Raw genomic sequence first — 26885 nt, forward strand, 5'->3', positions numbered from 1 at the left:
ACTGGCCCGCCCTTTGTGCAGCTTCGCGGCCTGTGTTTGGAGAAAACCCTACCGGGTGGCTAAGCGAGGCCCGGAGCCCTAGCGAGCGGTGCCGCCCTACAACCTTCGCCCCCGGCCCGGCGGCCGGCTCCGCCTCTTCTCGAATCTTTCCCACAGCCCAAGATGGCGGCGGAGGTGGATTTTGGCGACCTAGAGCTGTTCGAGGCGTTTGACCACCCAGAGGAATCCATTCCGAAGCCCGTTCACACCCGCTTCAAAGATGACGACGGCGACGAGGAGGACGAGAATGGGGTCGGCGACGCGGAGCTGCGGGAGCGGCTTCGGCAGTGCGAGGAAACCATCGAGCAGCTCCGCGCCGAGAATATCCTTCCCGCTCGCTGGGCCCGGTCACCGGCGTGCGGTGGGCGGCGAGCCCTGGAAGGCGCGGGCGGAAATTCCAGGGGGGCCAGAATTCCGAATAATCTCGCTGAGGGCTGAGAGTCGAGGGTTCGCTTGCGTAAGCAGCACCGGGGGCCTCGGCGCCAGCCTCTCCTCTTCTGGGTTCGGCGTCCTGGACTACACTCGCTCTTCCCGTCCCCCAAGCTGGAGCTGGTTTTTAGGGCGTTTTTTTCAGACTGCTACATTACAGACTGGTTACCGCTTCTCTCCTCTTCTCTAAAGTCGTTATCCGATTTTATTTTTTGCGGCCAAGCTTAAGTTCATGCAGTCATGCTGTAGTTGTGTATTAGGAGGTAACCGGATACTCAGCCCCTTAGCGTAGGTCTGTTTTTTAGGGCGGGGCAGAAGCTAGTGGCCCTAGGAGGTAGAGTTGGGGGTTCAAGGATTTGAGGCATGCACAGAGACATGGTTAATTGCCTGATTAAGTTTGGGGATTCATTTTAAAGTTCTTCGACTTTTCCGTGGTAAAGGTGCCGTCGCAAAGGTTTGGGAAAAACGCGCCAAGTTTCCGTTTGGCTTCGTTACATGATTACAGCTTTTCTGGCAAGATTTGCCAGTATGTTTGTTTATATTCTTACAGGTGGGTTTTTTTTTTTTAATTATATGCCGATGATTTCAGTTCAAATGAAACCCTGAAAGCGGTTGGTAAATCATTTTTGAAGTTTTTTTTTTTTTTTAATGTTTGTTTATTTTTGACAGAGTGTGAGCGGATGAGGGGCAGAGAGGGAGGGAGACACAAAATCCAAAACAGGCTCCAGGCTCGGAGCTGTCAGCACAGAGCCCCCTGCGGGGCTGGAACTCAGGAACTGTGAGATCACGACCTGAGCTAAGTCGGTCACTTAAACAACTGAGCCACCCAGGCGCCCCCTTCTTTTGAAGGGTTTTGAAGTCTGATTTTTTTGTTTCGTGATGCTTTTCCCCTCTACGTTTTTATATGTAAAACTTCGAAATACAGAGAAGTTGAAAGGACTGTACTGTGAACATCCATAGTTTCCATCCTAGAGTTTTCCTTCCTTAGCAGTTTGTTTTACTGTACTTACTTTGTCGCTTATCATGCTGCTCTTTCTTAAGTGAATTGCTGTTTAACTTCTGATGGGGTACGGTTGTTTGAATAACATTTTTGGTTCGGTCTGTTAGGTCTGTCAGTCGCTTTTGAACTATATGACCTTGTCTTAAATATCCATGTTGGAAGAGATGAAAAAACTATTTTAATGTTTAGGTTTAAATGCCTATCCCTGCAACTGAACAGGAGCTGGGTTAAGTGTGTCATTCTCGAGATATTTGCAGGTCTTTTGATATTAACATTCTGACGCCAAAAGTGAGAGGGAGTAGTTAAATTTTATGTTATTTATGATGTTGTTTGATGAGGGCTTGTATTCCTTAACGAGTAATAACATCAAGAACTTAAAAGAAAATTGAACATTCTGACTCGACCGAGGTATGAGATATTGCAATTACACTATTGTTGTCTTTTATTTTTTAACCTGTTGTTAATATTTAGCTATAATTTTTTTGTAAAAGGAGTATTTAGGATTTTTGTATTATTTTTCAGTATACTCCGAAGAAATCAGTAATGATGCTTTATTTTTAATTTCTGGGGATAAAATTTGAAATCTCAACAACTGCATTGAATTTTTAACTAATTTGTTATTTTGGGGGGATGTTAACTGGATTTATTGCGGTGGTCATTTCACAACATATACAAATACTGAGTCATGTTATGTACCTGAATAACTTTTTTTTTTTTTTTTAAGATTTGGATTTTTCTTTTTTTTTGGAGAGAGAGAGAGAGAGAGAGAAAGAAAGACAGTAGGCGCAAGTGATCGAGGGGCAGAGAGAGAGAAGTGGGACTCATGTTTTACCCACAGTGGGGCTCGAGCTCACCCCAAGCTGGTGCTCACGTTCAACCGAAGCGGGCCTCGAGCTCACCCAGTATGGAACTCAAACTCATGAACTGTGAGATCATGCTCTGAGCCAAAGTCAGATGCTTAACGACTGAGCCACCCAGGCGCTCACCTGAATAACTTTTAGGCTGATTTAATGGGTAAAAATATTTGTGAAGCACATCCAAAAAATTTTGACTTAATGTTTCGAACAAGCCGGTTTGCCGAGCTAGCCGTTCTTACTCCACAAACGTTTCTGGGACGTCAGTTAAGATTACAGTATTGCTCCAGCTGAAGATTTACTTATGCAGTTAAAGTATGTTCATAAATAGGAATGATGCACGATTTCATTTTAGAAAGAGAAATAAATGTGCTGTTGAAGAAAGTACAGTGAGTAGGTTTGCATTCAGACCTCTGACTTTAACAGAAGATTAAATGCTGGTGTCTCTTTAAAAAATTTAACAGGTCAGTAAATCTAAAATATTTGTCTAAGTACATATTTATCATGGGGAATCGTGTTGTCAAGCTTCACAATTTGGGGTGCCTTGATGCAATGGTACATGCACTTTTTTGTTTCTGGTACCAGCTGAAGTAACTGGCTACATTGGTGACTAAAAGGTTTAAAATTTCAGAATTCAGGGGTGCCTGGGTGGCTCAGTCGGTTGAGCATCCGACTTCAGCCTGGTCACGATCTCGCGGTCCGTGAGTTCGAGCCCCGCGTCAGGCTCTGGGCTGATGGCTCAGAGCCTGGAGCCTGCTTCCAATTCTGTGTCTCCCTCTCTCTCTGCCCCTCCCCCGTTCATGCTCTGTCTCTCTCTGTCTCAAAAATAAATAAATGTTAAAAAAAAATTTTTTTTTAATAAAAAAATTAAAAAATAAAATTTCAGAATTCAGACGTATTTTGGAAAGCTCCCCATGTCCTACCTTCCTTCCTCTATGTGAGCACACTTTGTGGATCTAAACTCGCTGTTGTTTTGATATTAAATGTGTTGAATATCACTGGGATTCCTCGAAAATCATAATTTAAAAAAAAATTTTTAAGTTTTTTTTGAGAGAGAGCACATGTGGGGTAGGGACAGAGAGAGGAGAGAGAGAATTCCAAGCAGGCTCCATGCTGTCAGCGCAGAGCCCGATGAAGGGCTCGAACTCACAAACTGTGAGATCATGACAGTTGGCATCAAGAGTCAGATGTTTGAGCCACCCAGGTGCCTGAAAATCATAATTTTTTAAATATTTTTTAATGTTTATTTAAAATATTTTTTTTTAATATTCATTTTTGATTGTGAGAGACAGAGTGTGAGCAGGGGAGGGGCAGAGAACGAGGGAGACACAGAATCTGAAGCAGGCTCCAGGCTTTGAGCTGTCAGCACAGAGCCCCATGTGGGGCTCGAACTCACGGACCAGGAGATCATGACCTGAGCTGAAGTTGGGCATTTGATAGACTAAACCACTCAGGCGCCCCTAATGTTTATTCATTTTTGAGAGAGGGTGTGAGTGAGCGAGGGAGGGGCAGAGAGAGAAAGAGACAGAGGATCTGAAGCGGGCTGGCTCTCTGCTGGCTGCAGAAAACCCAGCCCCAGTGTGGGGCTTGAACTCAGGAACTGTGAGATCATGACCTGAGCTGAAGTCAGACACAACCAACTGAACCACCCAGGTGCCCCATTTGTTTTTAATATTCAAAGGTAGGTAAGCACACTTTAGAGTTGATAATTTAAACAAATATTTATTTACAAAAGGGTTATAATCACCTGAGTTTAAGTGATTATAGCATCATAGGCTTTGCCAATACACGAGGCAAGCATTAGTATCCTAAAAAAGGAATAAATTAAAATTTTTCTTTTAGAATTTGTGGTCTTCGTGATGTCATACTGATAAAGCATGCTACAGAAAACTTAGAAACCAAAAGAAATAAAATTATTTAGATAAATTTTATACCCCAAGTCTCTTGGTTTAATCCTTATTTTTGGAACTGTCATGATCAGAAGTTTCCTTTTTGTCCGGTAAATATTTTTTGCTTTATATTATGAAAAATTTCAAATGTATGGAAAAGGAACAGTGCAATTAACACTCATGTTTTCATCACTTAAACAGTTAATATTTTGCCATATTTCCTTCTCATCACATATATACATTGTTCTCTAAATATTTCAACATGTAACTTTTTAGAAACAAGACTTTTTCATGCATAATCACAACACAACTATCACAGCAACTGGTATGATTTTCTTAATAACATTCCCAGCTCAGTCCATATTCATATTTCCCCAACTGAATGTCTTTATAGCTGATTGTGCTTGGACTCCAGTCAAGGAGTTATGCAATTGTGTGTGGTTTTTAAAAACCATCATGTATTCTTAAAAAGAGAAATTCATGCAAATTCAAGCAAACTTCTGAACTTCTTCATATTTTACTTTTGTTTCTTGATCTGAGCAATTCCAAATATAGACTGATTTATTTCACATGCTGCGCAGGTAAAGGAATACGAGGCAGGTGGGCAGAGGAGGAATCTGAGAGTCAGCTGGTGCAGATTACCACCGGGACATTGGATATTGTGCATTGTGCAGATTTTACAGCCAGAGCCACATCCTCCCTCCCTCCCTCTCTCTCTCTCTCTCTCTCTCTCTCTCTCTCTTTTTTTTTTTTGCAGTAATTGAAAATCAAATCCAGGAACAAGAACAATATACTTTTTACATTTCTGCTTTAGAATCTGGGATTTGGAATAATGGAATGTGCTCTGCCCTTGAAGAAGCTGCAGTGTTTCCTTGTATATTACTAAGCTAAATTCACTCTGATTTTTTAGAAATATATTCTTGTAACCTGCTGGTTTATTCCGACCCTCCCTTCCCCCGGCTTGTAAAGAAATGATCCATTAGATAAAGAAATGTTTTGGTTGAAAACTGGAAGATTAAGCGTAGTTTTAAATTTTTTGTGAAATATTTAAAAAACTTTTTTTAAAGATTTATTTATTTTTTTTTTTTGGAGAGAGAGAGAGAGCAGGAGCAAGGGAGGGGCAAAGAGAAAATCTCAAGCAGGCTCCACGCTCGGCACAGAGCCCCATGTGGGGCTCAATCCCACTATCCTGGGATCATGACCTGAGCTGAAATCAAGAGTCGGATGCTCAACTGACTGAGCCACCCATGCACTCCATTTTTGTGAAATATTTTTAAAAATATGTAAGGGATATCTCTGTAAAACCATTAAACTAGGTAAAATTTGATGAACACTTGGATTTTTCTTGAGAAAACAAGAGTTCTTGGTGGTTCTTGATCTTATTTGTAAAATATTCTATAATCTTTGGTACTTAAGAATTACAAAAGTTATGTGTTCATATATACATGTACGCGTTTTACTCTAATACCTTCTAAGACTGTTTTAATTTCTGTTTTAGTGGAATATTGGTGAACGATACTAAGTTAGATGGACCTTTATTACAGATTCTCTTTATGAACAATGTTATTTCAAAGTAAGTAATTTTCCCCTTTCTACATATAATAAGTTAATGTGTTAATGAAACAACATCTTCTGTTACTATGCTGTATTTATTTGCACTTATTCCATTTTTATTCTTTTACTTAAAATTTAGGGAATCGTGGGGCTTTTTTGTTTTCTGGTTTTGTTTTTTTGAGAGAGAGAGAGAGAGGGCACAAATGAATGAGGGGCAGAGAGAAAGAATCCCACTCAGGTTCTTCACCATCAGCGTGGAGCCTGAAGCAGGGCTCGAGCTCACCCCATGTGAGGTTCCAGGAGACCATGACCTCAACCAACTGAACCACCCAGGCACTCTAAGAGCAAGGACATTAGAGTCTATAAACATGAATTTGAATCTGGGCCCTAACTTTGTACATATGTGAACTTGGGCAGGTCACAACCTGTCTGCATATCAGTTTCCTCACTGGAAAACAGATGCTAATAGTAACCACTTCTTAGGTAGTTAAGTGAGTACCTATAAGAGCCCAATAGCCTCTAATAAAAATAACAACTGGTACCACAGCAATAAGTAATGTTAGTCGTTTCTCCCCCAGAATCAGATAACTGGGTTTACCCTGTTGGTTGTCTTCAAAGCTTACCCACATAATTTTGTGTTTGTGTGAATGTGTGAAAGAGAATTAGACCTTTGCAAACCTTCCAGCATGCTTGGGTCTAGGGTGACTCTGTATTCCTCCAGTGCTTGCTAGAACGTTCTGAACTGTTTTGAGACTTTGCCCTGTCCCTTCCGCAGAGCGTGGTCATAGACATTTCAGACAGTTGCTTGCCCCTCTCCTGAGTCACTGAAGCATAATCGTTATCGTGCATACTAGGCAAGGTAAAGAAGGTAACAGCATATGTTAGTTAGAGTGTTAGCTGTGTGGCAGGCCCATCACCTACCTATCTCTGCCTAGGTGGAACCTGCTGCTCTCAGGGGTGGGGACGCTGGATGGTGAGGGTGGCAGTAGCAAGGTGCTGGGCACAGCTGGGCGTGAGCACCGTCATCATCATTGGATTTGAATCCGCGTCCACTCTAGCTCATGGCAATCTCATTTCTGCACCATGTATCTGCCATTTTGCCTGCAGAGATCTTGGGAGTGTCAGAGCTAAAGAGACCTGAAAGATCAAGTCTGGTGAAGAGCAAGATGGCTGCCCCACTGCGGCCAAGCTGGGTTCCGCGGGCCCCTCCTGAACCGAGCGTTAACAAATAGTTGATGAAAGCGGTTCTTGACCTGGGAAGCTGGAGAAAGTAGACCTCAGTAGTTTCTCTGCTTCATTTTGTGTTTCCATTGCATTTTGGTGTTTTGGTTTTTTTTGTTTTTTTCCCAGTTTAACATTTATATAGTATTTCCTTCTGTGTGGATAGGGAGTCTCTGGGAGGAAGATAGGAAGAATGTACTGGCTGTCTTTTCATTGCAGAGAAGGTGGCTGGGGCACAGACCAGGAAGGAAGCTTTTCATTATGTAACCCCTTTACTTCTTTTGGATTTTGAACCATGCTTTATATAGATTATGTATTCAAATTTTAAATATGTAACATTTATAAATCCATTTATTCTCAGCACCAATATTTGCCACTGTTACATGCCTAACACTACCTTAGGTTCCCATAATCATTATGTTAACTCGGCAACAATGTATATTTCTTTTTCTGAGGAATAGGTTCGTGACTGTTACAGAATCAGTGATTTGATAAACCTGTGAAAATCACGTTAACGGCATTTACTCCTGACATCTTCTAATAATGCATAAGATTTCAGTCTATTCAGTGTTTTACTCTGCATTCTGACTGTTGTGTCCTCTCATGCAGGCAATACCATCAAGAAATAGAGGAATTTGTGTCAAATTTAGTAAAAAGATTTGAGGAACAGCAGAAAAATGATGTGGAAAAGACTTCCTTTAATCTTTTGCCCCAGGTATTTCAAACTTAAGAGACTTTAAGATTAACAGGTTATGCTTTTCACTGCCGTCTATTAGGCCACAGGGATCCTCTTGTATCCTCATGAAAATGACTAAGTGCAACTACTGTGTCCTACACCTGAAACTAATGTAACATTGTATGTCAAGTACAACTAAAAAAAGAAAAAACAGGATTGTTAAAACTGTTCACCTCCCATCCTTCAACTGGGCTTCCTTCATTGGTCTGACCAGTACAGCCACAGGCGATTCCTTTGTATTGTGGCTCCTTTTCTCGGGGGAGTCCTAGACCTGGCTACACTCAAAATTAGTCTTTTACCCCCCCCCCCCCATTTCCTCACTTGGACATGTGGTTTGAGGCAGAAAATTAATTTTAAGGCAGGAAAAAAAAATCTGTATTTCTGGAGTTTATAAAAGATGAATTATTTTTCTTTAAAACCAACAGGTTTACCTGCTATTCTATTTTCCCCTCTGCTTATTGGAAAAAATCAATAGCATGCCCAAAGAAATCTGAGAAATTTCACTACGTGAATATCAGAGCGTGAATTTATATTTTAAAAAATCAGAATTATGATTTCTGGGCTTTTTTTTTTTAATTAAAAGTTATGGTAAGTAGACTCTGTCAAATAAGGGTTGTTAGCTGTGTATCCTGAGAATTGGGAGAACAGAGAATTCTGAGTAATTAAATTTTTATCACCTTGAGTTTTTACATCTCTTATACAATTTTTAAAGATTTAAGAAACAAAATACATTTAACAATAAAAACCATACAAGGAGTTTTGATTCAAGGAGCACTTCGGAATTTTGTAGTGGAGGGAGGTCTATGAGAGTTCTATCAGTATTGACCACTAATGTAAAATCATAAATGTTTTAGTCTTTCTGGTTATCTGGTTTTAAGATCGTCTACTTTGCCATTTTCAGCGTTGAGAGTTTATTTCTTTATTTTTTTTTTTATATATGAAATTTTTTTTTTATATATGAAATTTATTGTCAAATTGGTTTCCCTACAACACCCAGTGCTCATCCCAAAAGGTGCCCTCCTCAATACCCATCACCCACCCTCTCCTCCCTCCCACCCCCCATCAACCCTCAGTTTGTTCTCAGTTTTTAACAGTCTCTTATGCTTTGGCTCTCTCCCACTCTAACCTCTTTTTTTTTTTTTTTTTTTCCTTCCCCTCCCCCATGGGTTCCTGTTAAGTTTCTCAGGATCCACATAAGAGTGAAACCATATGGTATCTGTCTTTCTCTGTATGGCTTATTTCACTTAACATCACACTCTCCAGTTCCATCCACGTTGCTACAAAAGGCCATATTTCATTTTTTCTCATTGCCACGTAGTATTCCATAGCGTTGAGAGTTTAAATATTTAATTCATTCAATTTAATACATGAATTAATATTCAGTAACACAAAAGTCATAGTCTACACTAATGCTTCAGAAGGCGCTGTCTTTTGTATCTTTTGTAATTTTTAAATTCTCCCTCTTGTGAAATTTATTTCACAAACCTCCCTAGCTTTCAAACTTACCGTAATTGTGACAATGTTGAATTCAGAACTTTATATACCTTAGTGGTATGTATTAGAAAATAAAGGGGTGTGTTTAAATTTCTAATATTTGAAATTTGAACTAGTTAAAAATTGGTTACTTTCTATAACAGTTTTTCTTTGTGTTAGCCATCTAGTGTTATGCTAGAAGAGGACCATAAAGTGGAAGAATCGTGTGCCATTAAAAACAACAAGGAAGCTTTTAGTGTAAGTTTGGACATTTTAGTTTTGAATCCTGCAAAAACATGTTTTCTATCCTGTGTCATTTGGGTGGCATTGAAATGATAAGGTGGCATAGCCATGTGTCATCAGATGATCACCACCCTTTCATGAAATTTGTTACAAGCAACAGTTTAGGCTTCAGCCTCTAGATAATATGGTTCACTTTCTAATAATTACTGGATACATGATAGACAGACGTTGGAGGACTTTGTTTTTGTCCTGACGAACTTTTTTTGCACATGCGTTTCATGAACGCGGATGATGATCTGGAGCGCGTGCTTGTTGCACGTACAGATGGGGAAGGATAAGTAAGCAATGTAACAGATGGCAGATAGGAGATTAAAAATGTTGACAAACTCAAATGGCGGTGAAAAATCGAAGAGGCATAACAGGGATAAGCCTACCCTTAGGCCTTTTGGTACCTGTGCGGAATTCCACTGTGTCAGTGCAATGTAGCGGTGTGATTTTGCAACTTCGGTTTTTTTAAGATGATGATGAAATCCTGGATTCTGTTCGAGGCAGACTAGTTTTCATGTGTAGGGAGTGACGTGCCCCATTGACCTACCACAATCTTAAGGACATGGGGCCGCTGGGACTGTGAAAGGCCCACAGCCTTACTGCAGAGATTGACAGGGGATAGCGTGTCTCTGCAGATGTGATCGAGGCGTCATGTTAGATCACTCTGTGTGGTGCCGGGTGGGAGGACCGGGACCAGCGACTGCGTGGACCACAAGCAGGCACAGTGCAACTCAGCCTTCAGTGCAAACTTCTGTCAGAGATGTGAATATGAAGTGGTCGGACTCGTTTAAGAAAAGCAAATTCCACATTACCCGAAGAAGTCAAAGACTGAGATGCTATCAAGGCGCTTTAAAGAAAGAATTTGAACTATGTAACTCTTCCTGTCCCTTCTAACTCGGGTTCTGGGCTAGAGAGTGGTACCTGCCTGGAAAGTGGGACTATTGTGTATTATTAATTTACTTCTTTAATAAATACTAATAAATATAGAATGTTCCCTTGTCAGGGACCCTTCTGGGTTCCAGAGACAGCAACGAGAAAAAAGGGCAAAGTCTCTGCTCTCATTGAATTACATTCTAGTGGGGCAAGAAAATAGGTGAGGCTAAGGATTTAGAGGGTAACTGTGGGGCATTTGGTTTGTATGGTGAGTAGATAGCGACAGCCTCTCTGAGCTAATAACAGAATAAATTGAGGGAGTGAGCCATCATGCAGTGAAGAGTATTCCAGACTCCAGGCAGTAGGAACAGTGAGTGGAAAGCCCTGGGTCAGAAGGGCACACTGACATGTTGCTCACTATTTACCAGGTACTGTTCGAAGCTCATTACAGATATGCTCGTGAAGGTACTACTAGTATTCTCTTTTTACAGATGAGGAAACAGATTTGGAGAGCTAAGTAACTTGCCCTGAGTCCCTTAGCTAGTAAGTGACAAAGCCAGGGCGTGAATCCAGGCCTTCTGATTCTGGAGCAGATCGAAATCTTTATATTGCCTCATAAGCAATAGTAAGGGCTTTGGGTGTTACTCTGAGATGAGAAGTCCCTGGAGGATTTTAAGTAGAAATGTGACATGATACGACTTGAATTTTTGAAAGAGCTGGCTTCTCTGTGGAGAACAGTGTGTAGCTGGTTACATGTGGAAGCTGGAAACTGGCTAAGTGACTCTGTTGATCTCATGTGAGAGAAGATGGCAGGTCAGTCTAGAAGACCAGGGCTGGACGTGAGCAGGGGTTAGAAGCTGGATCTACCTTGAAGGTAGAACTGACCAAATGTGTTGACGAATTGGATGCATAGAACACAAAAGCGAGGGAGTCGTCAAAACGATGCAGGTTTTTGGTCTGAGCAGCTAGAATGAGGTCCTTCCCTTTCCTGTGATGGGAAAAACTGGTGGGAGGCGCAGCTTTGGAGTGGAGTGGGAATCTGGTTCAGTTTTAAATAGGTGAGTTTGCATGTCCTGGAAACCTGTCAGTTGGCACTTGAATCTACAAGATTGGAGTTGAGGCAGAACCGGATATTTGGGGTGTCCCATATACTCGTACTTCATACCATGGGCCTGGACGAATCACCTCAAGAGTGCAGGTAGAGAGGGGGACCGGACTGAGTCTCACAGAAGATGGAGAGATGAGAAGGATTGGTCAGCAAGGTAGGAAGAACACTGAGAGAATGGTGTCCCGGAAGCCAGAAGAAGTGACTGACCTGTGTCCGTCGTTGCTGACAGGTTAAGGTGAAGACTGAGCCGTCCACTGAATTTGGCTGCATGGGGCCCATGGGGGAGCTTAGCACCATGAAGGAGGCAGAAGCCTTTCTGGAGATGTTCAAGAGAGAATGGCAAGGCCATCTGAGGAAAAAAGTGGGGGGCTGGTTTAGAGGAAAAGAGATTAAATCAACACCATCTAAATGCAACATGTGAACCTTAAGTTCTTGCTTGGAAAAAAAATAAAGCCTTGAAAAGGCATTTTGGGACCAGTTGGGAAAACTGAGTACAGAATGGATATAGATGATACTAAGAGTTTATTAACTTTCTTCGGTGTGACAGTGGTATTGTGGCTTGTAGGAGAATGTTCTTGTGCTCAGAAGACCCATCCTGAAGTGTTTAGGGATGAAGTGTCACGAAAGTAGTCTGTCGCTGGTTATGTGTAGAAGCTGGAAGCCCGTTAGGAAGTTACCATATTAATCTCAGGCAAGAGACAATAATGGCTTAGACAAAGATGATGGTGGTGGCTTGCTTTCTCCCGGTGGCTCAGTAAAAAGTAAGTGTGTGCGTGTACCTGTGTGTGTGTGTACGTGTGTGTGCACGTCAGGTATCCACAATTGTTGGATCTAAGAGAGTAAGTACGTACCTGGGTGTTTACTGTAGCGTTTTCTCGAGTTTTCTGTATGAATTCCTCCCTGCCCCCCGAATTGGAGAGGAAGGAAAAGAGTGAGCGGGAGGGGAAGGAAATAGTAAATACTTTTCTGCATTGTCTTGCTACCAAGGGAAGCGAGGAGACGGGTGATTGAAGTCTGAGGAGAGTGCAGCTGATGGTCACCATCTCCTGGAGAGGGAAACTGTGACCTCGGCGACACAGGGGCATTTAAAGATGGAGCTTTTTACCTGCACCTCCAAATCTGGCTCCTTTAGGGAGTTGAGTATGACTTCTAATCATTTCCTCCAAAATTAAAGCGTTAAAACAATTAATCATAGTCTTACATTATTTAATGTCTTTTTTTCCTGCTTAAATAGCAATATTTTTTGACTTGTTTTCTGCAGGTTGTAGGAAGTGTCCTGTATTTTACTAATTTTTGCCTTGATAAATTGGGGCAACCGCTTCTAAATGAAAACCCTCAGCTTACCGAAGGATGGGAAATACCTAAGTATCCTACATAGTGAATGAAGATCTTTTATGCATCTTGCCATTAAGTTCACCTTTTAAAAAAATTGACCAAATTTTGCAGACTATGATAACTGTTCCTTAATAAAATTCACTAAAGGTACCAGCAAGTCTTCAGCCACATTGTTTCTCTAGAAGGGCAAGAAATACAAGTAAAGGCAAAAAGGTTTGTGTGGGGAGTTGTTTTTGTTTCCTTCTTCTTTTTAAAACTTTTTTAACCAAAACCATAAACTCTTTTAGCTTGAAAAATTAATATTCTTTATTGCTGGCTTACTATAAAGAAGTTATAGATTGAGCTAGAATTTTAATATGTAGACATATTAAATGTTTAAATTAGTCATCTGTTTATTGGAATTCATTGGTTCACGCCTGATATGCTTGGGTGGGTGGAAAGTGTCATTGTTGCTGTCAGTTTGGTTGCTGTCTTATAACCATCTGCCCCTTCCTGAGTCACCTAAAGGAAATACAATCTGTTTGCCTCGGTTCTTCTGTTATTAACCACTGACAAAACCCAGAGGTGACAGATTAGTTGGGAACATAAGGGTTCTTGGTTAAAAGACTCGGATAAAAGTCCTGTTTGTTTAAACCACTGAGTACAGGAGGTGAAAGCGTCCTCACTATTGCAGATGTTTGTAATCTGTGATCTGCGTGCTTTCTTTCTCTCTGATACACTTTGCTGTCATAATTGTATTGATTTGCTTTTATGTCTAATTTACATTATGCAAATCTTTGTTTTTTGACCAAATAGGCCAAAGCCTCACTGTTTCAATTGTGGTTCTGAAGAACATCAAATGAAAGATTGCCCAATGGTAAATTTTTCTCCTATAAAAAAAAAAAAATCTTTGAATTAGAGCTTTCTAATGTTTTCAGCACATTTCTGGCATTGTGTGAGATGAAGAAGCTAGCTGCGATAACTTTCTTTCGGTCCTTGAATTTGAAAGCTTTTCAAGTTTGTACTTAAATTTTAAGACATTGGATTTTTAAAACTAATAACTTGTTACAGTATTCTGTATTTGAGATGAATGAAATATGAGAGTTAATTTTTAGAGTTGATTCTAAAAACTTGATTTTAGGTTAAGATAATTGTGAGGTGATAAATTAAAATGACTGCTTCTCTTCCTTGCTGTATTTTTCTAATATTTACACTGTCTTTTATACTTGTTACACATTAAAACTGGAATAGTTTGTTTGCTTGACCTGAAACAGTGTTTAGTTTTATTTAATTTCTGAAGTACTTCTAAACTGCCCGTTACCATTTTTCTCAACTGCGTTATGCTCCAGCCTCGGAATGCTGCTCGGATAAGTGAAAAAAGAAAAGCGTATCTGGACGCCTGCAGTGAGACAAACAGTCAGAATTTTCAGCAGCGATACCACGCAGAGGAGGTGGAGGAGAGATTTGGAAGATTCAAGCCGGGAGTCATTAGGTACCTCTGTCATTTTAGTGGAGAATGTCATTTCGACTTCATCAGTATTTGGAATGTTCTGTGTATCCAAAGGGTGATGGTGTGATCTGGAGGGCGGTGGTCGTGTAGGTCTGCTCTAGCAGCGCCTAGATAATGTGCATCTGTTCGTTCAGAAACTTTCACTGCAATCTCAACCGTGTATCTGTTAAGCACCGGGTCACTGTGTGGAACCTATGACACGGAGTTGTTTTAACACATCGGGGACGGTATGTGTTTTAATCCAAACAAGAATACGGTATTTTTTTATACCTCTTTTGTTTTTACATAGCGAGGAACTTCAGGATGCATTGGGCGTGACAGACAAGAGCCTTCCGCCTTTTATATATCGAATGCGCCAGCTGGGGTACCCGCCGGGGTGGCTCAAGGAGGCCGAGCTGGAGGGCTCCGGGCTTGCGCTCTATGATGGGAAAGGTATAGTATGTGAAATTAGATAAGTCGGCCCAAATGTTATTGTGAGAGAGAGAGAGAGAGAGTGTGTGTGTGTGTGTGTGTGTGCGCGTGTGCACACGTGCACGTGTGTGTAACGAGAGAGCTACAGTAATATCTGATAGGAATGGCTGGCTTGATCAGTGTGTGCTGAGGGAACTAAAAACTATCACAATGGTGTTTCCTTCGTTTTACAAGGAAGGAACTAAAACCTCAAGAATTACCAGATGGTTGGTTATCTGGACCTGCTCCCGATATTTGACTATGCAGGCCAAAGAATCAGCTCTCCAGCTGGTCCTCATAAGCTCTTGCCTTGCTCAGAAGTGGTAACAGAAATCTATTCATCAGTGAATGCCAGGAGACCTAAAATACAGGATACATAAATCCTCTCGTAATCCAGAACCCCTCCCTTAGGTATCTGCTATAGAGGAATAATCACACATGTGCACAGGGGAAATATGTGTATGTGTTTTTGTAGCATTGAATATGATAGTGAGAAATTGAAAGCAACATTAAGGCTCTAAAGAAGAATGGCTGACTAAACCGTGGTAGATCTGGGCTGTGGGATCCCTGTGGTAATTAAGGAGGAGAGTGCATCTGTGAGCTGACATGGCAAACTCTCTGTGCAATGCTGAGTTTCTGCCCGACATACCTATCGAGTCATTCAGAGAATCCCACGTGGATGAAACAGTGCTCTGTGTTTTTTCTGAGGACTGATTTATAAGTATTTTGGTTTTTTTTAATGTTTCTTTATTTTTGAGAGAGAGAGAAAGAGGGAGTCAGAGTGTGAGTGGGGAGGGGCAGAGAGAGAGGGAAACACGGAATCCGAAGCGGGCTCCAGGCTCTGAGCTGTCAGCACAGACCTTGATGCAGGGCTCAAACCCACGAACCGTGAGATCATGACCTGAGCCGAAGTCAGACGCTTAACCGAGTCATCCAGGCACCCCAAAAGTATTTTTTTAAACGTTTATTTTGAGAGAGAGAGAGAGAGAGAGAGCATTAGCAGGTAGCAGAGAGAGGGGGGACAGAGGATCCATAGCAGGCTCCTGGCTGACAGCAGAGAACCTGATGTGAGGCTTGAACTCACAAACTGGAAGATCATGACCTGAGCCGAAGTTGGACATTTAACTGACTGAGACACCCTCCAGTTAGATTTTAGATTCAGACTCATTGAAGCCTTTCCTGACCACCTTATTTAAGTATATCTCTCATTGGCCTGCTAGTCTTTTATCACTGGACCCTGTCTGTTTCTTTCATGCCCTATATATTTATTTCTCTGTTCTATTTCTCTACTTCTATTTTCCTAGCTAGACAGTCAGGTTTGTAATTGCTAAAACCATTCATATTTTATTCACCAGTATATCCCCTGGCATATAGCACGGTACCCGCAATGTGGTAGATGTTAAATAAATACTTTTTAAAAAAGTCTTCACCCATACAGCAGACTCAACAGTGGTTCCCCCCGGGGAAAGAAAGAGGATTGGCCTTGAGATTATAGTTTATCTCTAATCCCCTAAATCTTTTAAAAATGAAAATGTTTCTCTATATTACCTAGATATTTAAAAATATTTTTATTTTTTAGTTTATTTTTTTAACATTTTTTTAACTTTTTTTTTTTTAATGTTTATTTATTTTTGAGAGAGAGAGAGTCAGAGCACGAGCAGGGGAGGGGCAAAGAGAGAGGGAGACACAGAATCCAAAGTAGGTCCAGGCTCTGAGCTGTCAGCACAGAGCCTGATGCGGGGCTCAAACTCACGAATGGTGAGATCGACCTGAGCCGAAATCGGGTGCTCAACCGACTGAGCCACCCAGGCGCCCCTAAAAATATTTTTAAAAATTCACCAAGCTGCTCCTTTTCAGTTAGTGCCAAAGAGGTATTTAGGACAGCCCTTTTAATATATCCCCAAGTCATGCAGGCATTCAAGTTTTCTGTAGGTGCTTGAATTCCTGTTGTTTTCTCAAGTTCTCTCTCTTTTTTAGTTTGTTTGATTAGAGATTCTTTGGATAAATGTTGTGGATGGTTGAAGTCTTTTGGATGTATTTCAATTGGCTGAGCCATCCTAAGCCTAAGGGTATCTATAGATACCCTTCCTTGTTTTTAACAAAGCCACATTTTGTCCTTTCGGGTTTCCGAGATTTTGCTGATGCATCTCCATGGTGTGTTATTTTAGCACGTTCCTCTGTTCCTGTCTTTATTGTGATGGAGTCAGTCACTGGTGGTCGTTGCCTGTCTATACTTGCTAATGATGGGTTGCAAAATGGTTATATACTCATTCTTTTAATACTTCTTAGCTTATTAGCTAGAATACTTCTATAAAGAGAAACTTCTCATAAACCATTTAATTACCTTACGTATATAGACACCATAGGACTGGCAAAATAAACGTATGATTTACTTAGTAGTTTTCAAGGTAATAAAGTGTTTCCCGAGTATACTTTTCTCATCTGTAAAGTGGTTTTGTAAAGTAGTACATACCTCTTAAGGTTGTGGTGAAGATTACCAGAGTTAATACTTACAGGCCATTTAAAACATAATCTGGTACATGATAAGACTTAGATAAATGTTTGTTAAATGAAGACATCGGAATAGAGCATCAGGCAGGTCATTGGGTCAGCTCAAACTAGACTTCTAAGAAACCCATGGAAGAACCCAGGTTTCCAAGATTTTCAGTATTCATTTACTATCAAAGTATTCTGTCCACATTGTTTAAAAGTTTCTAATCTAATGATCCAGAACATTGTGATTGAAGCCATTCTCAGAATAATTATTCTCAATAATTCTGTTGCCTTGAATATAAGTACTTTCCTAGTGTACTTTTGGTCCGGGGAGGGATTTATATTGGCATCTAGCAATGTTATCCTTCTGATGGTCTCTGACAGATGGTGCTGATGGGGAAACAGAAGCTGGAGAAGCACAACAGAATAAAAGTGTCACTTACGATCTCTCGAAATTGGTAAACTATCCAGGTTTTAATATATCTACTCCCAGAGGAATTCCAGATGTAAGTATACCGTGTTTTTATTCTTATGGGACATGACATTATTGTAAGGATTGTTAAGAATTGTTAGCTTATAAAAAAAAAAAAAAGAATCGTTAGCTTATGTAGCAGTTACTGTGACATGAAGAAGTAAATGTGTTACTTGTTCAGCTTTGTAACTTCCTATATGTTGTCTAGAATCTTAAGTGATACCTTGTGTTCATTCAAAAAAATTTTTTTCTGATTTATGCCCTATGAAAAGGAGTTAAAATGATTAAATTCTGTAAATCTAAAACTGTTCTAAAATTATGCTTTAAAAACATGGGTAAGTTCTTTGGAATTACTTGGTAAAAACATGGTAAAAACATAGGTAAGTTCTTTGGAATTACTTGGAAAGTAAATTTATGCCTTTAATAAATCTAAGTTAATATAACTCCTTTTCCTATCCAATAATTCCTTTTCTGCTTTTTTCATTCCAAAGTAAAATTTCTCATTCCATATGAGAATGGTTTCTGCATTTATTTAATCTTTTCCAACTTTCATCTTCTATTTCAAGACTCAACAATGACCTGTTGTGGTGATGGTGTGGTTGTATTTTAAGTTTATTTATTTATATCGTGAGAGAGAGAGCGAGAGCGCGCCTGTGTGTGTGCCCAAGCCTGGGAGGGACAGAGGAAGGAGAGCAAGAATCCCAAGCAGGCTTTGCACTGTCAGCGAAGAGCCTGACACAGGGCTCGAACTCATGAACCATGAGGTCATGACCTGAGCCAAAGTCAGATGCATAAACGGACTGAGCCACCTAGGCACGTGATGTGGTGGTTGCATAAAAAAATGCATTTTTAGGTGTTCGTAGGAACTGGGAAGCAAAGAAACCAAAGGTCCGACCTTAGAGTCTAGTGAACAGATATGAAGACAAGTGTGTAATTAATTAAGAGCTAAACTGCATGGCACAAACCATCAGTGCCTCTGGAAATGGTCCTAGTACCAGCCGACCTCAGAGTCCTCTGGGGAGTGCTCGGTAGAAGTATGCCTTTTTTTTTTTTAATTTTTCTATTATTGTTATTATTATTATTATTATATTTTTAAAGTTTATTTTGAGAGAGAGAGCAAGAGAGAGAGAAAATCCCAAGCAGCACTGTACCAGCATCACTGAGCCTGACATGGGGCTCAAACTCACAAGCTGCAAGATCATGACCTGAACCAAGATCAAGAGTCAGACATTTAACCAACTGAGCTACCAAGGCATCCCTTTTTAAGTTTGTTTATTTTTGAGGGGGGAAGAGGGGCAGAGAGAGAGAGGGAATCTGACGTGGACTTGAACCCGTGAACTATGAGATGACCTCAGCCAAAGTTGGACGCTCAACTGACTGAGCCACCCAGGCTTGCCCTTTTTTTTTTTTTTTTTTAATTTTAGAGAGAGTGGGTGTGACTAGGGAAAGGGATAGAGAGAGGGCGAGGGAATCTTAAGCAGGCTCCACACCCAGTGCAGAGCCCAACATGGGGCTCGATCCTACAACCCTGGGATCATGGCCTGAGCTGAAATCAAGAGCCGATCGTTCAACCAACTGAGCCACCCAGGCACCCCAGAAATGCACATTCTTGAGTCCCACCCTTAGACTTAACTGACTTGACCCTGGAATCTGGAGGTTTGACCGGAGCCCCAAGTGATTCTTCTTGAGAACCCTTGTTGCACGTGCTCATAGAGATGAGAGAGAAGGAAGGGATGTTGAACCTTGAAGATGAGTGCCGGGTTCGGAAAGGGAAAGAACAGAAGCTGGAAAGTGGTAGGAGAGGTGAGCCTTGAGGGACCCTGTAAGCCGGGCCAGCGCGTGCAAGGACGGGGAGAGGGAGGCCGGAAGAGAGTCCGCTCGTCACTGAGTACAGCTTCTGCTTGTAGTAGGGGGAACCTTTTGGGGCCAAGTGATTTTGTCAAGTAAGCTTTTAGTGTTCACTTCCGATCATGTTGCTGGCAGGGTTGGGTGGCTGGGTGTTTTGTTTTGTTTTGTTCTTCCTTCAATGCACCATCCTTTTCATTAATTCCCCGGAAAACGAAATGTAATTTGAGACCTCCATTTTACAGAATGTCAAAGTATGATGTTTTCCAAATACAGGCTTGTTTTTTTTCCTTGTCTTCTCACCATTAGGAATGGAGGATGTTTGGCTCCATACCGATGCAGGCGTGTCAGCAGAAGGACGTGTTTGCCAATTTCCTGACTTCTAACTTCCAAGCGGTAAATAGCTTCTCAGGGTGAGGTTGATAAAAATTGATTGCCTTTTGTTGGTGGACTTTTGTAACTCATCAGCGTCTTCTTGCTCTTTGGCTTTGCTTCGAAAGCACTCTGTGCCTTCTGATGCATCCAAAGGAAAAGGGCGGCTACATTCACCATTTACCTACGCTTTGCTCCACCTTGGTTTTCTGCGGGGTGGAAGGGAAGGACTGGAGTCTCCTTCCTCTGCCCCATTAACTTGTGCTTGGCTTGGCCCCTCCATCAGCCGAGCATGAGGTCTGGCAGCAAGAGGTCTTCATCCCAGTCCAGCCCAAGCAGTCCAAAGAAGCAGAGGAAGGAGAGCAGCTCAGCAGCCTCCCCCGCGGACATGGAGCTCGACTCAGGTGGGTCTCCTCCTGTGGTCTCAATCTCACTGAGAAGGTAGAGGGATTGTGCACGCTCCTGAGTTCCAGGAGGAAGGCTGGGCCGGTTTGAGCACTAATGAAATGCTTTGATTCTGTCCTTGGAGATGAGAGTGACACCCCCTTGTACTGATAAAAGGTAAGGTGGGAGACAGCTTGGTGTGAGGGCCATGCCGGCCGGTTAACGGAGTTCCTGAGTCAGGCGATCCTTGCCGCCCAGTCCCAGTGGTCCTGATCCGGACCAGGCCCTCGGATGGGGGCAGGGCCCTGGGACAGGCAGTGGAGAGTGTCCCGCTTCGGCAGCTCTATCCCAAGAGGAGGAAGGGCAGAGCTGAGCCAGGCTTTCCCAGGGAAGAAGGACCATGAGGAAAATCTGCCCTCCTGGAAATGCACAGTGGAACAAAGGACTTGCCCTCTGATACTCCTCTGGCTTTTTATTCTCTTAATCCTCTGGGCTTAACCATGGAAGTGGTGGCCATGCAGGACTGTGACAGCCCTTCTCAGCATGTCAGCCAGCAGTGGGTCAGGACAGTCATGCACGCACCTTTCCGAGTCCCCCCCCCCGCTCTAGAACTGTCCACGCTTCCTTTGGGCTTCCCCTTGGGACTGCTGGGGTGTAGTTTAGATGTTGCCCCCAGAAAGCTCTGGAATGAATCAGAACTTTATGTTAACTTGATAAATTCCAAAGCTGCTCTGAGTCCCAGACTGAAAACTCATTCCTTGTTCTACCTCCCATCCTAAAATATGCCCAGCCACTTTGGTCCTTATAGCTGGCACATGTTTTGAAGTGAGATTAAATGGCAACATTAAGATACAATGAATGTTGGGGCACCTGGGTAGCTCAGTCTGTTAAGTGTCCGACTCCTGGTTTTGGCTCAGGGCATGACCTCACAGTTCATGTGCAGGAGACCCGCATTGGGCTCTGCGCTGAATTTTCTCTCTCTCTCTCTCTCTCTCTGCCCCTCCTGCACACGTGCTCGCTCGCTCTCTCCCTCTCTCAGAATAAATAAATAAACCTTAAAAAAAAGGAAAAAGAAGATAAAATGAATGTAGATACCTTAATAATAAGATGCTATCTATTAATGTAAATTGCCCTGATTTGATTGTGAGGGATTCACCTGTCTTATTTTCAAATTCCCAGAGAAAATTTAAAGGTCACAGATTAAATCCCCTTAAAATCCAAAATCAAAGCCCCCCAAACCATTTTCCCCAATTTTTTACTTTGCTTAGTCTCAGCCATAGGAGTTCTTTTTTTTTTTAATTTTTTTTTTTTTTAACGTTTTATTTATTTTTGAGACAGGGAGAGACAGAGCATGAACAGGGAGGGTCAGAGAGAGGGAGACACAGAACCGAAACAGGCTCCAGGCTCTGAGCTGTCAGCACAGAGCCTGACGCGGGGCTTGAACTCACGGACCACGAGATCATGACCTGAGCCGAAGTTGGCCGCTTAACCGACTGAGCCACCCAGGCGCCCCTCAGCCATAGGAGTTCTTGATGCCAGAGTTCACACGCCAGGCTTTTAGTACCTACAGCCTGACATCAGTGTCCATTCTCACTTTTTTATTTTGCCCGAAGCAGTGCTCAAATACGAATCACACGATCATGACCTGAGCTGAAATCTAAGAGTCGGATGCTTAACTGATTGAGCCACCCAGGCTCCCCCCACCCTTTTTTTAAGTATATTTTTTGAATTTGCCTAATTTTTAAAACCTGTGCTGTTTTGGATACCTCTACTAGACCCTGAGGATAGGAAGATTCATGAGACACAGCTGCCGCCCTTAGTTTCCACTCTGCGTGGAAACTGCGCCACCTAGGGCGTGCAGAGGTATAAACCCCATTTTGATATAAATGTGGTGACCTGTGGTGATCCATACAGAGCCCCAGAGCTGGTTACACGTATTTTAGTGTCAGAGGGGACAAACCAGGCAGCTGTGCTGGATGAGGTCGTAGACCCCGATCAAGAAGGACTTTGAGCTGCATCCGGAGGGATAAATTCAGGGATTTACCATGGAGATGAGCAGGGTTAGGACATTTGAGTCCGTGGGACATCACGGCGCACTGGTCCAAAAGCAGAGTGACACCTGGGGTTTCAGCCTGGCAGAAGAAATAACGTGGTGCAAGGAGGCAAATTCGTGGTCATAGAGGGCCTTGTGAGGCACAAGAGGAGATCAGATCAGCCTTTGTCCTGATGGAAAGCACTGAAGGTTTCTAATGAGGTGGGAAGGTTAATGGGCCCAGACTCATGCTTCACAAAGATAGTAGTTTGGAGAATGGATATAAGGAAGAGGAGTCCAAAGCACAGACGATGCCAGGCTTCCTGAAATAATGTCTTGGCTGCGACGGTCTGCCAGAGAGAGTAGGCCCCAGGGAGCCGAGGACTGGGGGCGGGGTGCAGAGGGAGACGAGGGCCTCTCTGGCGATTAGCAGGTTCCGTGTGGGAGAGTTCAGCCAGATACCACTGGTGGCACCATAGTGGGAACAGCATGAAGGAGCGGAGTCCGGATTCGAGGAAAAGGTCGGATCTGTTACGTCTGGGACATATAGGTGGTGATGACCATTGACCCGTGAGCTACACGAACCCGCAGTTGAGGCAGGCAGGCAGGACCAGAGGTGCAGAACTGGGGAATAAGCCAGAGTGTACCCCACCCCGTCTCCTCAGTTTTGTCTCCTTCAGCAGCCCCGCCAGCAGCGTTTCCAGCCGTTGTCCCACCACACTTTCCCAGGAACCCCGTTCTGCAGCTCCCGCAGACAGCCTGGGGACCCTAACCCTCCGGCCGGCCTCCGGCCTCGTGCCCACTCTCTGTTCCCTCACTCTGAAACGCTGCATGGGGCCAACGGGTGGATTTCCCGTTTCCTTCAAGCTCCTGGTGCCGGAAGAGCCTGTGGCGCTCCCTGCGGGCGTTCTTTCCAGGTGCTGGTGGTTATGGAGCCTCCAGGGCGTCCCCTCTCCAGCCGGTGATCGGTGATCTCTGGCCATTGACTCTCCGGGCACACCTGAGTTCAGACACCAACTGCTGTGACAGCTGGAAGTATCACAACTTTTTTCTTTCAGATGCGGAGGTCCCTCACGGCCCTCCCAGCGGGGAAGCTTTCCAGTTTCAGCCACCGCTGCCCCCTGGCACTCCCCCTCCTCTGCCCCAGGGGACTCCGCCGCCCATCTTCACCCCTCCGCTCCCCAAGGGCACCCCGCCGCTGACTCCCAGCGACTCACCCCAGACCAGGACAGCGTCGGCAGCTATGGATGAGGACTCACTGACTCTGGAAGAACTTGAAGAGCAGCAGAGGCGGATATGGGCGGCCCTCGAGCAGGCCGAGAGTGTGAACAGTGATTCCGATATTCCCGTGGACACACCTTTAACTGGGAATTCGGTTGCCTCTTCGCCTTGTCCAAATGAGCTAGACCTCCCTGTCCCAGAGGGAAAACCCTCTGAAAAGCAGATGCCTGATGAGCCCGAGGTACCAGACACTTGTACAAAAAAGTTGGAAGTTGAACATTCTCTGAGCCCAGACTCTGAGCCGACATTGCTTTGCCAGAAGGAAAAGGAAGAGTCTACTCAGATGGACTCTAAAGATGATGCCCTTCTTGATAATGGCAACGTTGTGTCGAACTGTGACATTAGTAATGGAGGCAGTCAGAAGCTCCTTCCTGTGGACTCCAGTCCTTCAGCAGCCACTAAAGTTCATAGTCCTGTACCTGACATGAGCAAGTTTGCAACTGGAATAACGCCATTTGAATTTGAGAACATGGCAGAATCCACTGGAATGTACCTCAGGATAAGAAACTTGTTAAAGAACTCGCCCCGAAACCAGCAGAAAAACAAAAAGGCTTCTGAATAACTCCTTGACATAGCGCCGCGAGCTATTTAATTATCTATAACTTTGTGTTCTGTTCATTAGTACCAAATGGAGATGAGATTGTTGTCCTATTTGTCCCTCCCATGTTTAAAAATCTATCCAAGGCTTAATTGTGGCCTTAAGTCAGGCCTATTTTAAAGAACAGAAAGACCGGGCTTGCTGGTTTACTATATTTTATTCTTAATGCTAAAAACTTGCGGGGACGGGATGTAAGTCCGAGCTGGTTTAGAGATAGTTCGTTAAGGTTTATACTACTTTTGGGTCGTGAGTGTGTGTCAGGAGTGATGGTTTTTATCTGTCTTTTGTACATTGATTTCCCTTTCTACATTTTGCTAATTATCCTGTATATAAGTTTAATATATCACTTTTTAAAAAGAAAAAAATTCTAACCATTTTAAATGCATATTTCAACTCTGACAACCAAATGAGAAAAATCAGGGATGAGCAGCTTTATCCCATTTGGGGTATTTTTGTAAGTGATTTACACACATCAATTTTAATAACACTTTTACTTTTTTTGTAACTTCATTCTTCATATAAGTTTGCTATACAGGTGCGTTCATCTTTGTGTACAAAGGTTTAATAAATTAGCTTTCATATACATAATCTAAGACTTTGAATACAAAAAAAGTGATTCACAGTTAGTGTACCCAACGTTGTAAGTTTGGAAGTAAATTATGTGGTTGCAAAAATTAGTGGTAGCAAAGAAAATCTAGGAAAATGCAAGTTTGAGTGTTTTCAGTGTTATTTCAGCCTTAACTATAGAGACAGCAAAATCTTTTAAAGTACTTATTTTGAAAAAAAAAAAAAAATGAGGGCAGCTAGCCTTTGTACAAAAATAACTTTCTAAATTTGAACCTTAAGATAATTAATGCTTAAAAATAAAAAATAGACATAAACAAATTGCTTTTAATTGTCAGATATATAACATGGAGATGAATTATGGTTTTTTTTGTATTTAAATGGAATGCCATCACATTGTTACAGTCGCATCCCTGAAAATAAACATACAGCTGATCTTGAACTTTTAGTCTCAGGTAGTGTGATCTTGCTCTGAGGCCAGCAGAGGGAGCCAACTACAGCCATTCTGGACCATTCCAGATTTCCTTTTCATTTTGAGGACCTGAATAACCAAATTTACTCTTCTATAAAGAATAAAGGGAAAGACAATCGTATGAAAAGGACAGTTTATTTTCAAGACCCTCACAGAACATGCTAGAAATTAAAACGTTAAGTCCTTTTTGGCTTCTTTCTCTGTGTTGAAATACGTAAGAAAGTTTACATAGTGCTTTTATATACGTTATCTTACTCTCTTTCTGTCAAGTAAATGTATTATCACCACTTAAGTATGTAAGAGGAAACCGGTGGCCTTGAGGGTTACAGGGACTTGTCAGCATAGAAGTGGTCTTCAGCCAAGGACCCGAGTCTTCCCTGAATCCTAGAAGTAGCTAAGTGCCCCCGTAAGTACCACACCGGAACACCAGAGATACCTAGCCGTTCTCTCCTTAGCAGGAGCCACAGATCTCATGTTACGGTGTTTTGGTGGTGGTACCCCATTTTCCCAATCCCCATGTTAGGTAGGTGTGATTAACTTGACATTTTAGAGGAAATGCCTATGACCCACAGCTGTAGGTCACCTAGGTGCTCTGACCCTCGAGTCCACGCTTTAAGCATGTGCTGCCTCCTTATCAAAAGCTCTGTAAAAGCCCTGGTTTCTCCACAATTGGCTTCTACCTTTTCTACTCGTTCAGTTACTTATTGAGGACACAACTTACGTTGCTCTATGTACTTTGGGGCATTCAAATGAGAAAATGATAGAATCTGCCTCAGGTAGCCTGCACACGCAGAAGGTGGAGGCTCTTAGACCCGAGACTCACTACGTGGCCGCCTGAAGAGGACAAGGCACTAGGACCATTTGGGGAAGCAGGAGAAGCACCGAGGGAGGACTGGCTTCCATACACGGGGCTGCGGGTTTAAGTGTCCATTTGAAAGGTACTGACAGCCTTCTGGAAAGAGAAGAAACTTTGAGCTAAGCCTTAAAGGGGAGGTAGAAGGATTTCCATAGACCAAATGAGCATTGAATGTACAGGAAACAGCACGAGTAACGTAAGTAGGAACACTCAAGAAATGTAGGATGGTAGAAAAGACTTTCGAAAGGGTTGTTGACTCACTGATGCAGAGAACTGATTGCTTTGCCATGGACTCTGAGTTTTACAAGGGAGAAGGATCTGCGTGAAGATCTTTTGGTGAGGAGTGACCTCATCCAAGTGTATTTTAGGAAGATGAATCCTAAGGCAGAATTGAGAATGAATCGGAGAGAAGAGACATTTGACGGGAGGAAGCCTCCCCAGAACGAGAAGTAGTCGCCTTAGGAAGGTGCCCTATTTTTCAAGTGTGTGTTTGAGTATTATGGAGAGCGATGGGTGGAACAGTAAGTTGTGCGGACTTGTCTGCACAGTGACAGATCACCAGGTGTGGGGAGGTGAGGTCATAAGCAAACACTTGTACTTCAGGATGGACTTGGAACAGGGCTGGGGACCGGTTTCTAATCTTTGCCTTGGGTTAAAAGGAATGTGGATTGTAACACAGGTTGCTAAGACAAGACCAGCTGTCATCTCCTTGGGCAGGTAAGTGGGAAAAGGGCACTGCCCTTAGTAAAACACCAAATAACCAATTTCTTCTTTT

The 26885-nt window shown here is 42.6% G+C and overlaps 1 protein-coding gene and 1 non-coding gene across 3 annotated transcripts; both read left to right on the forward strand.

Annotated features, from left to right (window-relative positions):
* ZCCHC8 (zinc finger CCHC-type containing 8) lies at positions 1-25224 on the forward strand. 2 transcript variants are annotated; one of them, XM_015063792.3, is made up of 14 exons: positions 1-361; positions 1834-1876; positions 5710-5784; positions 7596-7701; positions 9376-9453; positions 12729-12832; positions 12950-13015; positions 13598-13658; positions 14131-14273; positions 14581-14723; positions 17619-17740; positions 19861-19947; positions 20210-20327; positions 23398-25224. In XM_015063792.3, the coding sequence occupies exons 1-14, from the start codon at positions 163-165 to the stop codon at positions 24180-24182; spliced, it is 2130 nt and encodes a 709-aa protein (XP_014919278.1). In that variant the 5' UTR covers positions 1-162; the 3' UTR covers positions 24183-25224. The 2 variants fall into 2 exon arrangements, with proteins under 2 accessions (XP_014919278.1, XP_053061454.1); XM_053205479.1 differs by lacking the exons at positions 1-361; positions 1834-1876; positions 5710-5784; positions 12729-12832; positions 12950-13015 and having other exon boundaries at positions 7640-7701.
* Positions 6436-6568, forward strand: LOC113595196 (small nucleolar RNA SNORA9). Its single transcript, XR_003415685.1, has one exon. It is a non-coding gene; the product is annotated as a small nucleolar RNA SNORA9 (small nucleolar RNA).
* Positions 25225-26885: the final 1661 nt, after the last annotated feature.

The sequence above is a fragment of the Acinonyx jubatus genome, chromosome D3, assembly GCF_027475565.1.
Source record: "Acinonyx jubatus isolate Ajub_Pintada_27869175 chromosome D3, VMU_Ajub_asm_v1.0, whole genome shotgun sequence".
Taxonomy (NCBI): Eukaryota; Metazoa; Chordata; class Mammalia; order Carnivora; family Felidae; genus Acinonyx; species Acinonyx jubatus.

Coding starts and splice junctions, on each gene's coding strand:
- ZCCHC8 (XM_015063792.3), top strand. CDS start 163: ATGGCGGCGGAGGTGGATTTTGGCGACCTAGAGCTGTTCGAGGCGTTT. Junction 12,833..12,949: donor GAAGGATGGGAAATACCTAA/GTATCCTACATA, acceptor AATTCACTAAAG/GTACCAGCAAGTCTTCAGCC. Junction 13,659..14,130: donor AAATGAAAGATTGCCCAATG/GTAAATTTTTCT, acceptor GTTATGCTCCAG/CCTCGGAATGCTGCTCGGAT.